Source organism: Peromyscus leucopus, chromosome 2 (assembly GCF_004664715.2).
Source record: "Peromyscus leucopus breed LL Stock chromosome 2, UCI_PerLeu_2.1, whole genome shotgun sequence".
NCBI classification, from domain to species: domain Eukaryota; kingdom Metazoa; phylum Chordata; class Mammalia; order Rodentia; family Cricetidae; genus Peromyscus; species Peromyscus leucopus.
Genome location: NC_051064.1, coordinates 16,985,505 through 17,001,162, shown reverse-complemented (window position 1 = coordinate 17,001,162; position 15,658 = coordinate 16,985,505). Strand labels below are relative to the sequence as shown.

The following is a 15,658-nucleotide window of genomic DNA, read 5'->3' as shown; positions in this document are numbered from 1 at the left end:
TAGTGTCAAATTTACATCAAATATCAAAAAACGGAAGGAGTGGCTTTGGCAAATACATATTCTATTTGCCTGTATCCATGCCTTCATTTCACAAATTACCGAAAGTGAAGCTTTTAGGAGACATTACCTTGTGCAGGACAAGTGTCAACTATGCGAACATCAGAGGCAGAATGAATGGTGTAAGCTGTGACATATGACTGTGGTTGAGGAGGTGACATCAATCGATTAGTAAGTATGCCGTTCTTGAGGGCATCTTAGTTTCTAATTTTTGCAGAGTACCACTGGGAGCAGTAATCTGCTGCCCTTCTTTTTGGATCTCATACATTAGGGGGCATCCTTTACCACAAAACTAGTTGTTGGCAAATTTACTGAGCAGGGGGAATTTGAAATTTGGTGGGCAGCAGATAAGGGATGAAGTTTAGCTGAGAAAACAGAAAACTGAGCAGAGGATGCAGAACTCAGGGAAATAGTCCACCATCTGGCCACTGCTTGAATAGTAGTGACAGTTGCTTTTGTTTTCTTCACTGGCAGACACCTGATATGCAGAAGTTGATATGAAATTTTCAACTAGGTTACCAGGAAGTAGTAGTTATCATATGACAGGTCTTGTTGCCTTTCTGCGTATAGCCTTCTGAATGTATAGCAAGGGAGAGTGAGCAGAGAGACGATTGAGGCTTTGCTTGTGAGATAGTTAGTACTTCTGGCCCCCACAACAGCCATTTCTACATTTATATAGCATGTCAGAAAAATAACAAAGCATATAATTTGTGCTTTCTTAGTAGCCAATCTGATGTTCAACCAAGTAATATTTCTCAGTCTGGACTGATACTTTGACCTATGCATCAGATATGGTAACAACCTCCTTTGCAAAAGCTTTACTATTTATTTATGACTTAATGCCTGAAAACCATAACTGCTCATTTCTCTTATTTAGTCATTCATGCATTCTTTCATTCTTTTATTCATTCATTCATTCATTTATTTATTTATTTATATCTATATTTTGAGACAGAGTCTTTCTATATAGCCTGGTCCACTCTAGAACTAACTACATAGACCAGCCTGGCCCCAAAGTCACAGAGATCCATCTGCCTCTGCCCCTCCCAAATGATAGGATTAAAGATGTTCACCACCACACTCAGCTAAAACTTCTCATTTTCAAATAGCAGCGGAGTCCCCTGGCCACTGTGAAACTGGCTCAAGAGATGTCCAGTTGTGGGCATAGAAATGGTCTCTTTCTTAGGCAACAACTGGTGTTTGGCAAAGTATTAGTTACTGTGTCCCATTGGGTAATCAACACAGAAGTAATTATGCTTATGTGCACTGATTGTGTTTTTATGCAGTAATGTGAAATGTTCCCTTATGAATTATATCTGCAACCACTGGTTTCATGCACTTTTCTCTAGACCATATGTCGCACCTTTTAATTATACCAGCTTATAAAACTAATAGTGCTAATCTCTAGATATGTGTGCAACTACTTAGCTGTCCCTAAAGTCTGGCAGAGTTTGGTGTGTGTTAATGTAAAATAAAATCTGTATGAGAAACAATCTGTGGTCTTACATCAAGCTGCCATTTTGAGGGTAGAAAAATCTTCATCAAGGTATGGTGTATAAATGCCTCTTACATGTAAGGACATATACTCATTAGAATAATTAAATAAAGTCACTTGGTATGCAGCATTAGTTTATCAGCAAGCTTAAAATTTGGGCCCATTTATCTAGAATTTTCTGAAGCTAAGAACAGATTCTCAGCATTAGTGCCAAGTATCTCATGAATGGTCAGTGTCCTCTTTATTCATCATCCCTGTTTCCCCCTTACATCCTTCTGTGATCTTAGTATGATCCAAGCCATGTGAGCTTGAGGACTTAAGTGTGGGAAACTTGAGATACTGATAAAATTAAACTTTCATTTTCTTAAATTTTTCATTTTCTAATTCAATTAGACCAAAAAATGACCTTCAGACTTAAAACACGTTGGGCCAGTCCAATATTTCTTCACCAAATACTGAGGATCAAACATGTTTCTAATGTTGTTATTGGTATTAATCTTTAATGAGATGGATGGAGCCCAGTACTGTTCCACAAATGCTGGGCTACTATTAACTACAAACATTCTATGACTCATTAATTGTCCTGGGCGTTAAGAATGTGGATTAGTATTGATGTAGTGAGCGAAGCCTTGACATATTGACTTTTATAACTCTTGATCCTTATAGGAATATATCTAGATGCCACTGTCATGAGTGTCCCTGTCACATTTATATTCTTATCACTCTCTAGTTGTTTTCTGTGATGACTAATTTTAACATTAGTGCTTTTTCCTCTGAAAACACAGGCAACAAATAAGTCAACAAAAATTACATATTTGCAAACATTTCAACTTGAAATAATCACAACAAACAGAGCAATAACTAAATATTACTTTCCCTCAGTGTCTTTTCTATTATGCAAATCAGTAAAACATATTTGCAGTTTTCCTTTTTTACCAATAGGTGGCATTGACAATTTTAAGTTTTAAATTGTATCTCTGAATACTTTCTAATTGGACAGAAATAATGCAAAACATTTTGTACTTGGAAATTTTTTTTTATCCTAAGAAAGAACTGTCATGAATTTATTTAATCCAATCAGTCATAGACACACATATATTCATGAATGAAAACAGCCTTGTGACTCATCCTGTTTTTTCCCTCTAAATCAGCTCAGAGAAAGATTTCTAAGCACTTATGTTTCACAGTAAGTGGAACACAGTGTCTTCTAAGTCTAGTGTCATTTTGTGCATATAGAAGGCCTTCCAGGAAGAGGCCTTCATGTCTAGAAACCACAGACTTGCCAACCCTGGTTTTCTGTTTAGAGTAACATTGTGAGGAGTGTGAGCCAAGTGCAGAGACTTAGCCATTTAAAGTGGAAAATGATGTCATAGATTAATTGCCTTTCTTTAATAGAATGTAAAGGGTCTTTGTCCAAAGTGACTCTGTAAGATGACCTCGCATCAGACCTTTCTGCCCTTTCAGTGAGACACATAGTCTTTGTGTTCCTGTGAGCATCTTAGCTAACATCTCATCATTAATGTCAGTACTGAGCCAGGAGTAATGGCTCACGTCTGTTATGTCAGCACTTGGGGTGGGCTGAATCAGGTGGAGTGGCCATGAGTTCTAGGCCAGTCTGGGCTAGAGTGAGACTATGTATCAGGGAAAACATAAACTGGTGCTCACTTGGTAAATATTTCCATATTGCCTTGTATTTGTGTGTACCCGTGGATGTAGAGTGTAGAGATCAGTATTAGTTCTCTTTCTTGATCCCCTTCTTACTTTGGGACGGAGTACATTGAACCCAAAGCTCACTGATTGGTCTAGACTGGCTGGCCAGTGAGCTGAAGGAATCCTCTGTAGCTAGAGTTTTCCTGCCTTGCCCACAGTCAGGACAAATCTTTGTCATCTGCCAGTCCCACAGCCGCTCAGACCCAACCAAGTAAACACAGACTTATATTGCTTACAAACTGTATGGCCATGGCAGGCTTCTTGCTAACTGTTCTTATGGCTTAAATTAATCCATTTCCATAAATCTATACCTTGCCACGTGGCTCATGGCTTACCGGCATCTTCACATGCTGCTTGTCCTGGCAGCGGCTGGCAGTGACTCCTTCTGCCTTCCTGTTCTTTCTTTTCTCCTCTCTGTTAGTCCTGCCTATACTTCCTGCCTAGCCACCAGCTAATCAGTGTTTTATTTATTGACCAATCAGAGCAACACATTTGCCATACAGAACATCCCACAGCGATCCTCTGTCTCTGCCTCCCCAGGAACGGGATTGAAGGCATGTCCTGGTTTTTCATATGGGCACTGAAGATCCAAATTTAGGTCCTTCTGCTTGTCTGGCACGTACTTCATTGACTGAACTATCTTCCAGTCCACGTTAGTTTTCTTTTCTTTTCTTTTTGGTTTTTTGAGACAGGGTTTCTCTGTGTCATTTTGGTGCCTGTCTTGGATCTCGCTCTGTAGACCAGGCTGGCCTTGAACTCACAGAGATCCACCTGGCTCTGCCTCCTGGGATTAGAGGTGTGCGCAACAGTGATGCAAAAGAGGCCTAATACACATGATGTTTGAGCTAGAATTTTCATTTTTTTTTGCCTTGAAAATTTATAGGTTATTTTGTGATTGGCATATTGATTTTTTTCCATAAAGACTGTGGTATGGTGCTATGTATGGTGGTTTCTGCCCAAATTCCCAACACTTTGTAGACTAGAGTAGAAAGATTGAGAATTTAAGGCCAAAGTGGGCTTCAGAGTGAGTGCTAGGCCAGTCTGTTCATTATGGGGAGACCTTGTTTCTAATAACAAACAAAACAAAACAACGGAAAAGGAAAGAAAGATCTTGTTTCTTCTTACTTTTTGTATTTTGGTAAGTTGAGTGGTCATTTGTAACTTTCATATTATCCCAACTTTTGTTTATGGACCTAGTTAGATATGTAAGATCTAGTAAGATTATATTCACCTCTAAGTGTACTAAAAAGTGAAATTTTTACCATGCTTCTTTTGAAAAAGTATAGCACAACCCACTTAAAATAAATTATACTGTCCTTATTTTTAATGCACGATAGCCACATTTGATACTGTATTGGCTGATTGATTGATTGATTTCTGGGAATTGAACCCACGGTTCTCACAATGCTAAATATAGTCTCTACTTCAACCTAACTTGTTACTGCAAATATAAGATTTCTTGGGTTCATTAGAATTCAGGAATATGATGTGGATTCCTCATCTGTGAGATCTCCTATCAAAGTCATTATAGTGTGTGGGAGGAGGGAAGAGATGGGGATCTGTGGTTGATTTGTAAAATGAATAAAAAATTTCTTAATTAAAAAGAAACATAGTCATTATGTGTCACATCCTGTAGTTGTTGCTGTGTGCTGACTGCAGATATTGACTGTGTGCTGGAAGCTTTAGCACGATTAAGCCTTCTTCTCTACATTTGTAGGGTTACATGGCACACGTCAAGAAGAAATGATTGACCACAGACTAACAGATAGAGAATGGGCAGAAGAATGGAAACATCTTGATCATGTAAGATATCAGTAATTTTTTGAGCTAAAATTGTTTTATGAACAAGTGAGGTGAGGTTTTTTGTGAGTGCTTTGAAGGTATGGCAAGTTCTGTTCTTAAAAAAAATGAGTGTGAATATTTGAAGTAGTGAAAGTGAATATTTGAAGAAGAACATAAGATCTGATTTCTAAACTGATGTGAATGTTACTTAAGAGAAATATTAGATCTTAGAAGAGCACAGATCAGCTGGTCACTGTTTTATTGTGGAAGGGTCACTTGGTTCATAGCTTAGTGAACTCTATATTTGGAAAGACAGATTTACTGTTAGGTAAGTATCTATCTGTCATGACTCCATCTATACCTCCAATTTTTTCCCTCCTCATTTCTGTTGAATTTGTTCAATTATTGGGTCTGAGTTTCAGATCTTTCCATCAAATGTCTTTCCATCAAAATCTTACACTAAAGCCTTCAGGAAGAAAACATTATATTTCATTGGCTTGAAACAGTGTGTTTCATTACTCATCCGTGTTTTAATTTGCAGTGATGTGTATAATCGTCTTCCCCTCCTGTTTTTCACATAGCTGTTAAACTGTATAATGGACATGGTAGAAAAGACGAGACGATCCCTCACTGTTCTCAGACGATGTCAGGAAGCAGACCGGGAGGAACTGAATTACTGGATCCGGCGCTACAGTGATGCCGAGGACTTAAAAAAGGGCGGCAGCAGTAGCAGCAGCCACTCCAGGCAGCAGAGTCCCGTCAACCCAGACCCAGTTGCATTAGGTACTTTCATTTTGTTTCTCAATTGAGTACCTTGAACAACTATTTCATATTCTATTCATTACGACTCTTTTTTAACATGTGTTTCTGAAAATAAGGAGTCCTGAGGAAATTTAAGGTCAGTAAACATTTTCTATGTCCTTGACTTCAAGGAAAGAAGGCAAACTGGTATGTTAAGAAATGGTGATAAAACTCAAACTTTTTTCCAGGTAAATATACTGAGCTTATGGTAGAGTTTCAGAGCTGAACCAGACTGTGCCCTCCTTCATTAGCTAGCTATTAAGAAGGGACTCTGCCTCAAACCTGCCAACATACATGTTCAGCCATGTGACTGGGGTGCCAAAATTTCCAGCAAGGTTTCTATGGGTCTCTTTAAAAGAATGTACTTTGGGAATCGCGTGCGTGCGTGTGTGCGTGCGTGAGTGTGTGTGTATACATGTGAGTACTGTGCTTATGGAATTCAGAAGAAGATGTCAGTTCCTTTGAAATTAGAGTTACTGATGACTGTAAGTTGCCTGACATGGATGCTGAACTCAGACCCTCTGAAAGAGCAGTGTATGCTCTTAACTGCTGAGCTATCTCTTCAGCATCTTTTCTAAGTTTTCATTAAGACCTAGTCTGGAAGACAGTCTTGTTCTGTTGCTATGTCTCATCAAACAAACAGAAGCCAGCTTCCCCCAAAGCCCCTCTGGATGGGAGACAAGAATGCTATAATACAGTGTGCTTATGCCACATGAAAATTAATGATTAAAAATGTAGCACTCCTATTATTTATCTTTATTTAGATTGTTTACTCTTGATTTTATTACTTAAAGTTATATAATGGGACTGTGTTATGACTACATGAAACTATATTTAGTATTGATATTTGTAGATTGTCAAGGTAAAAAATAGAATATAATCCCAAAGGCACTAAAAGATAAATTCAACCTGAAAGCATTTCAAGTGGCCTGAGAACTTGTCGCTAAATGAATAATGGGTTTTATCATTTACATTGCTAGCCATTGTGAGTGTGCATTATCTGACTAAACATCGTGGAGATGGACGTGTATGGACTCTCATTCTGTCCGCTTACGTGTTCACCTCTTCCCCACCTGCTAACTCAGTTTTGCCCACATACAGAATAAACCTGTATCCTTGAATCATTAGTACAATAGCTAATGTATTGAAATAAAAAATTTGAGGCATATTTATCTGGCTATCGATTTCACATTATCCCTTTTAAAAATAAAATTATTCCCAGCAAATACAGTTTCCTTTGCATTTAGATTTGTGGATTTCTGCAAACCCCTGAAGGCTGAACACTCATTACCATGATAAATATTAAATAAAGAAAAATTCCTAGCCATAGAATTTACCCAACAGGCATTATTCTGAAGAGTTTACGGGCAAAACAGTTTTATTTGTCAGGTTGCATTAAGTCACATAATGAAAAAAGAATTAAGTCTGATTTGAACTGGTATTGGTCAAAACAAAGCTATGTGGAGCTGAGTACAATAAGCATCTTGTTTTTATTTTCTTATTGTGAGCAAAATTGGTTAATGTGGCAGATTTGCTAAGAAACAAAGGGGGGTGTTTGTAACCACTGAATGTAGGGAAAAAATTGAGAGCCTTAAAATAAATAAGCCTTCAGGAATAGAATCATATAGTGTGGTTGGCTTTGTGGAGCACATTCATGGAGTCATCCCTTAAACTTCATGCACTTATTATCATTTTCGAGGCACTGTAAGGAAGATTCTTCATTCTGGCCTTGAGGAAGAGATAGGCAAAGATGTAACTGAGGCTATGGGCTGTTATCTGCTCTGCAATGCTAAAGATGTTTCAGAAAATCACTGGACTTCATCCTTAAGCAAGATGCTGCTTAGCCATGGATGTGGTAGTCACCACCATTGCATAGACTCTGACCAATGTTGGTGAATGGTCACATCCTCTAGAAAGGCAGCCTCAGGTCTCTGATACAAAACCAAAATAATAAACTTGGCTTACAAAAAAAAATGGCATATGTGTATATGAATTATTGCCTTTAGCAATGCCTGGTGAATTCATATTTTTGATCAAGCTGAGATGTCGCTTTGGCTTTCAACCTTATAGGTTCTACTCTTCAAAGGCTACATAACATTTTGAGCTTCATTGTTTAGACTATTAAAAGAATCATGTGCTTTTGGGACATAGAACCTTAGGCTGCCTACTACTAGTCATTGCCAAAACTGTTAAGAGCTGTGCAGTTCCCAGATTCTAGCAGCTAGTGGTTATTTTTCTTGTGTGTCTTTGCTGCTTGATTTGTGAAGTCTATGAATTCCATTTTCTGGAGCCGGTTTGTGGCTGAGTGAGAAGAGACATAGTTTCAATCAGAGACCACTATTATGTAATAAGCTGCTTTCTGTCCTCTAGGGTTTGAATTGAAGCAATGAATGAGTAGTAAAAAGATTATAAATTATTGGCAAACAAATCCATTTTCTTTTCCTGGAAAGTGTTTAATGAGGTTCCTGTGGGCAGAGAAAGCTACAGCAGATCTGTATGATATATATATATATATATATATATATATATATATATATATATCATAATGTTGTAAGTTGATTATTTTCTAAGGGTTGAAATGGTTGGTCTCAAATGAGACCTTCAGAATATATTGTAGAAGATATGTTTGGCTCAAATCCATTCCTCCTCCCATCCCTAACTTGGAAATTATAGAGATGTTTAGCATTTTTAAATGGTGTTGAGGGACTGTGTGGAGGAGAATTTAGATCTAGGACTGATGTGCTAGAAGTTTGTTTGACTCAATCCCAGGATCACTTTTGAAATGTATCCACAGAATTAAGTCACTGAGGGGGAATAGAAAAATAATGCAATTAATCTATCACTAATTGAATTTTTAAAGTTTTCTCCAGATATAACATAGAGACTCTGTTGTGAATATCTTCCAAATTTTAAACACTGAGAACATACCGATCTCATCATGTTGTCTTCATTCCTTAAATAAAATGCAAGCTGATATCTTAAAGCACTTTTCCCCGTGTAACTCAGCCTGGCCTCCAACTTGCTTTGTAGCTGAGGATAACCTTGAGCTCCTGATCCTCCTGTCTCTTTCTCTAAAATTCTGGGATTACAGGCATATGCACCATTCCTGCCTTCAAGGACTTTGCAGAACATGATTTTTCATTTGGAAAAAAAAAAGATACTTATTCTTGTATCTTTGCTGTACTGAAAGCAAACAGGGTAAAATGCTGTGGAATAATCCTTTTGTACATTGTGAAGACATGTTATTCTCACTGTTAATGAAAAGCTCATTGGCTGATGGCTGGGCAGGATTTTCAGGGCAGAGAGAATACTGAGAAGAAGGGTAGAATCAGAGGAGACACCATGAGACACAGAGCTAGCACAGTGGGAATTATGTACATGAGGTAAATGAGCCTGGCAGCACATACATTAATAGAAATGGATTAATTTAGGTGATAAGAGCTAACTAAAAACAAACCTAAGATATTGGCTGAGCACTTATAATTAATATTAAGTCTCTGTGTGGTTATTTGTGGACATAGTCTTTGTTTGTTATTTTTCTCAAGACAGGGTTTCTCTGTGTAGTTTTGGATCCTGTCCTGGAACTCACTCTGTAGCCCCGGCTGGCCTTGAACTCACAGAGATCTGCCTGGCTCTGCCTCCCGAGTGTTGGGAATAATATATATATATATTATTCCTCACTTTCTGTCCAGGAAAAACTCTAGATATTCAACTGCTAACAGCATTAGAAAAGTACTCTTCAAACTATTGTCTTTCCTTTTAAAGTATGACCCTTATACCTTTATGTATTGTTACCTTGTTTACTTGACAGGAAGGGTAGTAGGCTGAGAATTGGCAGATTCAGTCACTGACACAGAATTCTTCTGGCATTTATAGCCAGCTTGCTGGCTGGCCCTGCTGCGCTCCCTGCATGGGTCCATGGCACTCCTTCCCTGTGTTCCTTCCCCATGCAGTGTGTTGCTTGTATTACCTTTTGGATCCTAACATTTTTATTTTCCTTAAATTACCTCCTCTTCACTTGCTTGGAAGTGCTCTAGAATCTTTCTGCAGTTCGTTGTGTATCTCTATTGTTTTCAAGAATGTTGCAACAAAAATCTTTAGAAAGGGGCTTTTTTTTTTTTAAAGTTATCTAATAATGGGTTTAAGTCTAACATCAGAAACTAACATCAGGAGCTCTGAAGTCTGATGGCATAAATTCCTTGTGGACTTTTGGAAGAATATTGAGATGGTAGGGCAGAGATTCAGCAAGTGCCGCTGTGTGGATTTTGGTAGGAGCTAGCTCATTCCAGAAAGAAGTTTTTGACTGATTTAGGTGGGAGGAAAAATGAAGCTGGCCTTTTATAACTGGGCCAGCTGTTCAAAGGTTTCTTGAAATGATGGAGGTGTTCATACTTAAAAGTCTCTCCGTTGGCAAGTGCTATGACACAGCAGCACTGCTTACTGGGATTCTCCTGGGCATCTGATCCAGGCCGTACTGAAAGTGCAGACTCCGAGCAGACCTGGAATGGAATCCTTGGTTCCCTCTACACTGGTGAGGTCTGTCGGGTCGCAGGTCTCACCGTGTCCCGGGTGTGCAGGTCGTAGCTGGTTCTACCAGACTGAATTAAGAGGCATAGAAGTGAAAGGGGGTGTCTGACTCACAGTAGATAGGCCATAAATATTATGATAATCTTCAAAAGGATCTGAAAGAATAGTAGTAAATGACGTTGGTGGATTTTTTTTTGGGGGGGGGAAGGGGGTTGACATCCAAGATTGTAACATGTTAGTGGATTCTTACTTTTTTCAGCTACAAAATATTTCCAAGCATGGTTTTTATTGGCAGAGAAATTTAAAAAGGAATTTTGCCTTAAATATAATACTGTATTTAATTCATAACCCATGACTATAGGAAAATCGTTTTCCCTCAACCAAAGAAACATTTTTCAATTTCTCTACTGCCAGAATATAAAAACCATAAACAAGTTGTTCAGAACAGAGCTGCATGTGAAATTTGATTTTTATATACTTGCATTGATTTTTTTTTTTGTAATCACATCATAAAGTTCATCTCATGGCCGTACAGCCAGGTCCATAATGCAAATGCCTGTCATGTTTTTAAAATCTACTTTATTTCATGATATTATATTTAGAACACTACAAATTAAATATACCTGTCTTTGCAAAATCAGAAGATAGGTGTTTCTAGAACTTTGGGTGTGCTCATTGATAAAGATCAATATTGGAAAGCAGAGGCTAGTTTTGAGGCTGTGTGGGGACTTCTAAAAGATAGCTTTGAGATTTCTGAATTTACTACCCTTAAAAAAGGGGGGGGGGCATTTGTGAGGATGAAATCACTTAACCTTTCCTTTCTTTCGATGATCTCTGTAATAGATGTGATCATGATCGCAGCCTCATTCTGCCCACTACAGGATGAAGGCCATGCCTAGGTGCTGCCGAGCTTTGAGCATTGCTGTCCTGGGTCAGATGAGGTCACATTGGTTCTCCAAAGGCTCTCTGCTCATCCCTTCATGTATATTGATGGCGTCCCTTGCTGTATCTAGTACCCAATGGTCTCCATTCTGTCGTAAGTGTAGTGCATCTTCCATCTCCTTCGTACATCATCGATCGCTGTTTCTTGTTTTCTTTCACATTTCTTCTAGAGTTTTCCTACACTCTGATGTGGCTCTTTCTCTTTATTAGGTGTCTGTTATCTTCTGGAGGTTGCCACCTCCTCTTCCCTTTCCTCCCAAGCTATTTGTACCCCAAACCAAGCAAACATCATGTAGAAGGACTTCTCTACTCATCTGTCAGTAACCACATTGTGTCTATGTTTTACATTTAAAATTCAGTCTTGGTAGATGAAGAACTATTCATTTTTATAGCAACTGCCAGTTTGAAGGTAGTCTACAAAAACAGTTAGTAGTTATAAATAAGCTTCCTTAGAGGGAGCTTTAGAGTCTTAGAATTGTCTTTTCTAAGCATGTTAAAACAATTAAGTCCTAGGAGAACTGTCTCATTTTCTCCTGTTTATCATCTTCAGGATTTCCTTTTCTTTTTCTTTTCTTTCCTTTTTCCCTCTTTCTCTCTCTCTCTTCCTTCCTTCCTTTCCTCCTTTCCTTCCTCCTTTCCTTCCTCCCTCCCTTTCTCTCTCTCTCTCTCTCTCTCTCTCTCTCTCTCTCTCTCTCTCTCTCTTAAGCTCCTTTGTCATATATACCTTCGACAACTTAATCAGATGTTTCTACTTAGCCAGAAGATACATAACCTTGACATTACAACTACTTAATCAAAAGATAATGTAAATGAATTATGTGGTTTCTGTAGCCTATTAAGTAATAGCTTTAATATTTAGCATGAAAACAAATAGATTTTGAAGAGTACCTTCTTGACTCTTCTGTTCTTCCTATGGTTAGACCCAATGTTCAGCAAAAGTACCATGACTCAGAGCTATAAAGGATGCTGCAAAATGCATGCTTTCATGCATGGGTGTGTGTATTTGTTTTTTGGTTTGGCTACTTTGAAAGAAAACAGCTCTTTTTGAAATGAGGATTATGAAAACTTTTTCACATTTGGTGTCATTATTTCTTGGGTAGGGGTTGGGTCTCTTTGGATATCTCAGTGTATCATTTAGGGAGATATAGCCACAGTGAGACACAGCACAGATTTCCAGTGTGGTGTAGCAAGATATCCACCGGACAGCACATGGAAGGTCAAAGGTTGACTGAGCTTAAACACTGGTATTTGAGTGAAATTGAGGGCATAAATATTCACAAGGTTTAAGTAATATTCATGAAAATGTTATTTGTGAAATTTAAGTATCTACTCCCAAGGAGAAAGACAGTGAATTGATAACTTTAGGAATAATTTCAATCCAACACATAAAATAATATTCTTAGAGTTAAATATTTTGGGGTGTATTTGCATACTGTAAACTTCTCCAGAGTTTTTGCTTTCTTTAGAGTTGTATACTATTTAGTTAAGTAGCAAGAGAAACAATATTTACAGTTCTTTTTTCATCCTAGTTACTTAAAAGGAATATGTATATTTTCACTGGTGATGATAATAAAAATAACCAGTGACAGCAATCCCTCCTTTTGTCTCAGAGTATGGCAGTATTGCCTCAGTTTACAAATGGGGCATCTCAAACCTAGAGAAGCCAACTGGCTCGATACCCCAGAGTGAGTAGCAGCAAAAACTCAGATTTTTTTCCACTGAATTCTAGCAATACTTCTCTTTTTTTTGTGCTGCCTAGAATTGGTAATTAGCATCTTTTATGTCTGTATTTTGGATAACAGTATCACCTTTCCTGTTCTTTATAATAATGCTTGGTTATTTATCAAAAGATAGTTGTTAAACTACTGAACTTTCTTTAACCTGCTGGATGAAAAAAAGCAAAAACAAAATGAACCCACTCCTTGGAACTTACAGGAATAGGAATTAGTTTTTATTTTTGGCTGTAGACTTCACAGATATGTTGCTAGCCAACTAATTATACTTAAGTGAAAGAGATTTACCTGTGAAAAAGTCTGTATCATTTGTTACATGTAAACTTGTTATCACTGTATGGCATCTGGATATGAACTTGATCACATTCTGTCTCCTATGGAAATAGTTATGGTGGTATAGAAGGCACGTTTGAATAACTTAGTTAGCAATATCATCTATCCTTTGAGTCGTATATACACCATATAGTTATTTCTATCTTTCTTGAGGAACAAAAATAATTCATTAAAAAAATAGGTATGTTGTTGTTACTTACTTTACAAAATAAGCATACCAATGAAAACTCACAGGTATAATACTTATTATATAATTTTATATTAATATTAATAATGTATATTATGTAACATTTTATTAAGTAGTTTTAAGATTTTAATGTAAACTTTTAAAAAGAAATCTTTTGTTCTTGAATAAATACCTAAAAGTAATATTGCAAAGACAGAACAGAGACTTCCCATATATCCTTCACCAAATTACCATACAATTTTTAAAATTAACTAGGGAAAATGAGTGTTCTGGCTCACTGATGATCTATGTACCATGCAAAGATTTGCATATAATTAAAACATTCATATCTAATGACTTAGCTAAAGGACCTATCATTTGTCTTCTTTTTAGTGTTCTGTAGCTGCATAAACTATAGGAAACTGGATGAAATGTTTCTTGTCTTAAACACAACTGATATAATGATGTATTCTTTTAAAAATCAGCTGCTCTTTGATATTTCTTATACACACACAGAGTTTCAGCTGAAATTTATCATGCATTGATTATTATAGTTTATAAAAGTTCAATTGATTATTCTCTCCCCCAATCCTTCTGAAGTCTGTTGTTGGAGTTTTTGTCTCTAATTCCACCACTCAAGAGTAATAAATAGACCTTGAATACATAGGCTTGCATTGAAAATCCAGTATGGAAGACTTGTGTTGCATATTTATATTTTAGCCATGGAAAACCATAACAAATTTTATTTTCAAGGTACATAAAAGTATTAAATGTTTGCAGCTTTTGTATGACTGTTATTTGAAAGGTAGCATTTCTGTTACAACTTGAATTTTTTCTCAAAGTTTTAGAATCTGAAAAGATGATAAACACAGCCTTTAAAATAGAGCTTCATTTCTGATTCAGGACAAAACAATGAACCAAATTCTGTTTAATCAACTGAATGTAGACAAATCTATTCTAACACTCCCTGGCTTCCGAATTTGTCAATTCCACATGACCCAATGTATAAGAAAGTTTTAATGCACAATGGGATGTTAAAGAAATAATTAAGTGTGAGCACTGGTTAGCCTTAGAGTAGGACTTACTTTTTGTTTATTGTGATAGAATCAGAGCTCTGTATAAATTATATTACCTTATGATTAACTTTTGTACTACAAATTTGACTTTTGAAAGGAAAGACACCAACTATAATCTCTTTTCACAACACAAAGTGTACCTATAGAAATCACTACCATGAGAAAGTTCTGGGAAGCCTGTTCCCAGACATCAGACTGTATGAAGTAAAGTTACTTTGGATTTGAGTGTATGAGGCATTTGGACCAATGACCTTCTGCTTTCCTTGGGCTCTGATGACTAGCCTTGCTATTTTTGTGCATTTTCTTGAAGTGAAACATTCAACCTTTTAAAATTGCATTTTTGTAATGAAGCCAAGAGGAGGAGTTGCTTGCTTGGCTCTGCATAAGGACGTGGCGATACTGATGGTACTCACCCTTCTCTCCACCCTCTCCCATCATTTTCATAGATGCACATCGGGAATTCCTTCACAGGCCTGCGTCTGGATACGTGCCAGAGGAGATCTGGAAGAAAGCTGGTAAGAATTGTTTAAAAACACGAGTTTAGTGTTCTGGCAGCTGTGTGCAGTTGTTAATGCTGTGATGTGAGGAATGACAAGGAAGGGCTTCGCTGCGAACAACAACAATAGCAAAAGCAAAGCAAAACAGAGCGAAAACCACACACAAAACAAACTAAAAGGAAAAAAACCCTCATTAATATTCTTAAACCAGGCCTGATTAAAACATGAAATACTTTTTATTTTCATAGCATCTGCTAGTGCCATTATAATTGAAAGGCTGGCAATATTTCCCTTATAACCCCTCCCCCCCTTTTTTGTAGCATCTGTAATGGCTTCAGAGTGAAGTTTTGGCACAGGAGGTCTTAGCTTGCATGCAGTTCTTTGATGAGGAAAGAAATCCAATGTTTTAGGAATTAAATTACATACATCAGCATTTTCCTCTGCATTCTTAAATTGGACCAAATCTAGTGAACTTGTTAAGGAACTTCAGAAGGGTTATTATTTTTGGTTACAGTCTAGTTTTAAAATCACTCTTCTGT

At 37.3% G+C, this 15,658-nt stretch overlaps 1 protein-coding gene across 6 annotated transcripts in view; it reads left to right on the top strand.

Annotated features, from left to right (window-relative positions):
• The window catches only part of Runx1t1 (RUNX1 partner transcriptional co-repressor 1), a 153,874-nt gene that overhangs the window by 116,770 nt on the left and 21,446 nt on the right, over window positions 1-15,658 (top strand). For all 6 annotated transcript variants that reach the window (XM_028871610.2, XM_028871606.2, XM_028871608.2 and 3 more), the window contains 3 exons: window positions 4,980-5,065; window positions 5,626-5,827; window positions 15,069-15,137. In XM_028871610.2, coding sequence (XP_028727443.1) covers window positions 4,980-5,065; window positions 5,626-5,827; window positions 15,069-15,137 — 357 coding nt within the window. The remainder of the gene's footprint in view (window positions 1-4,979; window positions 5,066-5,625; window positions 5,828-15,068; window positions 15,138-15,658) is intronic.